Source organism: Arabidopsis lyrata (assembly GCF_000004255.2).
Source record: "Arabidopsis lyrata subsp. lyrata unplaced genomic scaffold ARALYscaffold_2, whole genome shotgun sequence".
Taxonomy (NCBI): domain Eukaryota; kingdom Viridiplantae; phylum Streptophyta; class Magnoliopsida; order Brassicales; family Brassicaceae; genus Arabidopsis; species Arabidopsis lyrata.
Window position 1 is genome coordinate 17564101 of NW_003302554.1, and position 6277 is coordinate 17570377.

The 6277-nt window shown below is 36.1% G+C and overlaps 1 protein-coding gene across 1 annotated transcript; it reads right to left on the bottom strand.

Annotated features, from left to right (window-relative positions):
* Positions 1-595: 595 nt before the first annotated feature.
* LOC9325197 (probable receptor-like serine/threonine-protein kinase At5g57670) lies at positions 596-4104 on the bottom strand. Its single transcript, XM_021034093.1, has 10 exons — positions 3732-4104; positions 3536-3633; positions 3201-3453; positions 2426-3103; positions 2078-2326; positions 1827-1990; positions 1656-1735; positions 1420-1567; positions 1177-1332; positions 596-1093 (listed from the first exon to the last, which is right to left on the bottom strand). Exons 1-10 carry the CDS (start codon positions 3904-3906, stop codon positions 848-850), a joined length of 2247 nt encoding a protein of 748 aa, XP_020889752.1. The 5' UTR covers positions 3907-4104; the 3' UTR covers positions 596-847.
* Between the last annotated feature and the right edge of the window lie 2173 nt (positions 4105-6277).

Sequence of the window (6277 nt, forward strand, 5' to 3'; positions counted from 1 at the left end):
GAGAAGAGACATATTTCTCGGTGGCTAACGATGTAAATGTTGAATTAAATGGATTCAAACCGGGTCGGATCGAGTCATAATCAAACGATTCAAAGGTTGAAGAAGAAGGCGAAGCAACAACAATGATCCATTCTCACTCGACGCAAATTTGTAATTTGTCCCCTTTACTTTAGAGTTTCTACTCCGTAACTTTATATTTATGTACATTAGTGTGCCACTATAACAAAAGTTATCTTGGCTCAATTGGTATGAAACTCTTAGTTATTGGTCACACATTCCAGGTTCGATTCCTAGATTGACTCAATTTATTATTTTTTTTCCATAATAAAACGACGCCGTTTTGCTTAGTAGTCGTTTACAGCTCTGACGTGGCGTTTTAATCAGCATATAGTTAACGGAACAGTAACAACGTTAGTCGATTTGATGGTTTTGACCGAATTTTGATTGTTCATGTAGGAAATTCAAATTTTAGTTAAGTACATGTAGTTATAGGCACGGGTCAAAGTTTTGTGTATAAATACGATAAAGCAACTAAGTTCGGGAGGGGGATTTGGCCGTTTTCCCTACTGGACCGAGCCAATCCGAGAAGGAAGACAATTACAAGCATATTTGCATTTCGTTTTTATTACCACTGCAGTATATAAGTATACCCCCAAAAAAGACTTACTGGAAATTACAAAAACACATCCCAAACAATTGAAATCTACGGTCACAATCCTAAACAGGTGAGAAATGAGGGCTAAAAAGAAACCCCCACAAATCCACCATCCACCCATTTCCACAGAACCCCCTTTGATATGTACACACAAACACACACACAATGGTTTCAGTAAAAATGGGCTTTTTTTTAGTGGAAGCTCGAAGAACGGCTTGTCCTGCCTTTTAGATAATCCTCAACAGAGACGCCTTGCTCGATACTTCCCATGGAGATCGAGTCATCTTCAACATCATGAAGTGCTAAGTTAAGGTGTGATTGCAAGTTAGATCTTTGGCATTCCTCATCTTTGAGCATCTCTGACTCCTCTGATGAACTACTCACTTGTTGCATTGCCCACTCAAGTGTTTCTTCATCACCTTTAAGTAGCTTTAATACCTGCATCATTCCACATTCGTTTAGATAACTAACTACACAGAGCTTTTATTTGAAAAGGCTAGAAGATATAATATTTGACTTACGATGCTCATTTTTGGTCTAGCTTGGGGGCTACGTCGAATACAAAGAGTAGCAGCTAACGCCATCCTCTGCATTTGGTCATCATTGTTGTTGTTGTTATCCCGCAAAGTCGGGTCTAATAACTGAGAATACTTTCCATCATCTAGAATTGGTTTGGCCTGTATATGAACATCATACATACTTGTTTTCAATAAGAGTCTAGAAAAAAGCTTGGTTTTGACTTAATTGGTTTGAGTAATACATACCCACATGACTAGACTCTCTTGTCCCTTTGGACATCCGCTGCTAATCGGTTTTCTTCCCGAAAGTAACTCGAGGAGAACAACGCCGAATGCATACACATCTATCTTATCATTCACCTTACCATACATGAAGTATTCTGGAGCCAAGTATCTGCAACAAGAACAGAAAGAGTGATTAGCAAAAGAACATTTTCAAGAACTTTCATGAAACATCAGACAAAACCCAGATTATTCCATACCCAAAAGTTCCCGCGACATCAGAGCAGATTATGTGTGTTGTAGATATAGACGCCCACCTCGCAAGCCCAAAATCAGAAAGCTGGGAACATGGTTTACTTATCTTTTTAGTATTCTTGCGTTTTTGTTTCTTCCTCTTTGATATATGAAAAACCAATAGAATTTGTTTTTACCTGTGGCTCAAAATCATCAGATAATAGTATGTTTGATGACTTAACATCTCTGTGGATGACGGGTTGTGAAGCAGTATTATGCAGGTAGTCCAGTGCCTCTGCTACTCCCACAGCCACTTTATACCTCTCGCTCCAACAAAATGCAAGCGGATCTTTCTTATTTCCTGGTTATGAAACCAAACATTTGTTAGATCAATGATCATAATAATCTCTGAGTTGCTTAAAAACGTAAGGGCTTATCTAACAAGTACCGTGAAGGTTCTCTTCGAGGCTTCCTCTTGAGAGATAATTGTATACAAGTAATAGGTTATGGTCTTCAAAGCAAAATCCTAAGAGCGAGATGATGTTCTTATGGTGTAATGTTGTGATGATCTCAATCTCAGCCACGAAATCATTCAAGACATCTTCGGTTTGCTTGAGAATTTTTACAGCAACCACTCTTCCATTGGACAAACAACCTCTAAAAACCCGGCTGCTGCCTCCTTTCCCGATAAAATTATCTGAAATCACATTGAATCTCTTAGTTATAAAACAGGAGGCTTGGAAACGTTCAAGAACTAGAAGCATGTCATTCATATATAAAGGAGAGCAGGACCAACCAGAGGAGAAATTCGATGTCACTGAAACGAGTTCCTTGTACTTGAAAAACCGGCAAGTTGAAGAGAACCTCTCATAAAGTCCCTTTAATTCCTCTGGCAATTTTCTTGGACTATTGTTGATACCAAATGGAACAATTGCGTTTAAGCTTGACAAATTATCTTCAGAATAATCATAACCAAGTTGCTTAGTATCCCTAGGAGGAAGCTTCAAAGCCCATTGAACTACCGGCATCTGTTTAGACGAAGGTCTATGAGGAGTAACAGATTGTCCTAACGTAGAAACAGCACGACGAAGCAAAGGCCAACCTGGTCTAGATTCAGGCAATTTCCTAACCAACATAGTTATAGAACCGCCTGAATCTTCTGGACCATTCACAGGCACAATCTCCATTGCTTTGTGGCACTCATCATCATCTTCACTCCTATCAAAATCTGAAGCTCCAGACAACTTTCCAGGAGTTGTTGTATTGTTGGGAGACAAAGAATCCGAACCACAAACCGAGCAATTCTCCAAACGAGCAGCCGCTAAGACTTGCCGTAGATTCTGGCCACCGGATTGATCCTCATCATCCTCCTTAGAATCTTCCTCAGAATGGCTAACTACTTTAGTAGTCTTATTCAATGTAACTGATCTCTGAAGCACATTCAACAAAGTAATCCTCCGAACATCTTCCTTTCCTATAAACCAAACCCAATTAACAGTTTCTTCAACCACTAACCCAAAAACAAATCATTCAGATACAAAAATGTAGAAACTTGAGAAAAAAGGTCAAACCTTGAGATTGATTAATGCTAGATAATGGAGAACCTTCTTTTTGGAACAAGATTTTACCGTTGTTTACAGCAATAACCCAACAATCCTTTGACAGTTTCTTCGCTATGTACTTGGCTACAGATGCTGATGAACGAATCGTGTGGTGACTTTTTGAAATCCCAACTAAAACTTTCGTTGCAGAAAACGATTTCGCTTCTCTAACTATAATCTTTCGAGCAGAGGAACCACGACATAGCTTCAGCTTTAGATCCACCTATAAAGAGGAAAAATTCAACATTTTTATTTGTTTGTTTTCTGAAGAAGCTAAGAAGTAAACAAAGGATCTTATTTTTTACCTGTTTCAAATTGCAGAAACCTTCATAAACGTCAAGAACAGAGTCGAAAGTTTTGACCAGAGAGAGAAGCGAAGAGTTCCCTGCTCGATCCACAACCTCTAACAAAACCCAAAACCGAAACTTGTGTGTTACAAAAATAAAAATCAAAGCTTTTTGGTAAGAGAAATTCTATGAAGAAAAAACTGAGAAATGTAACCATTTCCAAGGATATGAAGAGCGATCACAGTATCACCAGGCTCAGCGACTTTAACCAAAGCCCAAGTGAGTAACTCTCTGCTCGGCGCGTCAAGCTTCACGCCGACAAGAATCGTACGACCACCTCCTCCTCCTTCCTCGACGGAGCTCCGTTTATCTCCGCCGGTTTCTATCATCTCTGATGATTGTTTGAATTTCAATTCAAGTGTGCCCTTTTATCCTGACGTGTGCTTCCCAAAGACAAAAGAACATCGTTTTAAGGATTTATATAACCAAACAAAGACAAGATCTTTCTCTCTCTCTCTATCTACCTGCAGAGGCTTAAGTTTTAACCGCAGGTTTGGTTTTGCTTTTGATGCTCGTCACAAAGAAAAAGAGAAGAGCAGCCATCTTATTATAATTTCATTTTCCTTTTCTTTTTTTTTTTTGTGTTAAATGATTCTTTCTTTTATAAATCATTTATTTCTATCGTTTTCCAACTTTTGACATAGTCTTACTATGGCATTGAATCACAATGACAGATACAATTATGTTCTTATTAATTTGCTAATTTTAATAAATTATCAAAACATAAATGTCTATATTTTCTCCTGAAAAGCCGAACAAAAACCCAAATACTTATATGGAAAGAGTTGGAACGTACTTTAGAGCTTAGACTACTAAAATCACTATATGCTAAGATAGTATTAAATTAATCTAAGAGTAGTAAGATAATATATTGTTGACAAAAAAAATTTGGAAAAATAATAAATAATATGGAAATAAACAGATAAAATTGTTGAAGTTTTGACTGACTGATATGAATTCAAAATATGTATCAAAAATCTTTTCGAAAAGGAAAATATTGAAAAATTACCCTATATAAATTATTTTGATAAAATATACATTTGTTGGGGTTTATCATAAACATACCATAAACTCTTTTATCTTTTTTTGTTTGTTATCCCTTACATCATTATTAGACATATTTGACCTTTTATCATTTTGGAGCATTAACTTAAATACAGTCTCAGTGTCTCACATTGTTACCAAAAAAGGGAAATAAAATTATTGAAATGAAATAGTAACTGATAGGGTGGGTAAAAAATCTGGCTGATATCAGAATGGGTTGGTGTAAAAAAGCCCGTTTTGTGGCTTAAACATGTCTGGCCCGAAGTTAAAACAAAAATACCGACCGTGTCATGTGATCCTTCCAACAACCTACACGTGTCAATATCAGCAGATAACCACGTCATCGTAATAACGGAAGATCTTTCGGCCCATGCTTACCGGTGCAGCAGGTAACGTACACAACATTAATTACGTAATTAGACGGCGTTAAAAGTATTCGAAACGCCTTTTCTCATGCCCGAATTTGTTACTTGTGTCATCATTGTTTTGCCCGAAGAAGAGAGAGTTAGTTATTGTGTAGTAACGGAATACCTGCCGTTTTAGTAGCGAGAAACGACACGTCAACTAAATCCGAAAGGCATGCGTCAGCGTCTACCTCATGACCATGGCTCAGGACCCTACCTTCCATTTTCTTCTATCTCCATCTAACTTAATTTTATTTATTTACATTTTCAAGAAATATAAAACTAAACTATACGAAATTGAAATCGAGGAAATGTATGAACTGAATTCAGCTAGTGATTGTTCTTTTTTGAATCATTGTATTGATTTCGGTTTTGGATTTGATTTCTAACAAGATGTATTTCTAATTTTAGCATTTTTTTGAAAGAAATTCATATTATGATGTCATCTAAAATAAATGCATGTATTGTTTGGTACTTAATCAATGATGATGAATACTTAAAATGGCAGAGTTGATGAGAAATGAAAGTGGCAACAAACTGAGCTGAGAGAGGTCAAAACATTAACCGGAAGATAGGGAAACGTAGACTACTCAGTTGGTGGCTTTTGTTTCTGCCACGACAACGCCACTCGATCTTAGTAGTATCTTATTTCTTTAATCTTGATTAGTTCTAAACCTAATCATTTTGCATTAATTAATTGTACTCTCGTAATTAATACATCGAATCGAAAGACCGTGTCCCAATAATTCGCATGATCTTTGGGAGCCGAATACTTTAAATGCCTTTTATTATAAAAATGTTGGAATATTAATACTATATTGCTAGCTTATTGGCTTGTACTAACATAAATGATGATCAATTTAACAAAAAAAAAACTTTAGATTAATGGAATACTTTAAAAGTTTTATGTGACAGTTGACTCGGTTTCAAAATCAATTTATATTAATGGAGTACTTTAAATTATTTTCCAAAAATCGAATTTGATTTTGTAAAGAAGCGTGAATCATGACCATAAATAATAGCATGTCATTTAAAACGAAGGAGATAGCTACACTACATGGACATGTCACGGTTAGGCCAATTCAATAGAATTAAATAACGAAATTAATTGATATTTGCCCATTGATCATTTCCTTTTTTTTTTTTTGGTAGGATCCCATTGATCATTTCCTTTGATCAATACCCTTAAATGATTTAAAAAAAAAAACACGTGTATTATTTAATGGATCATTAATTCAAACTTAAGACGAAA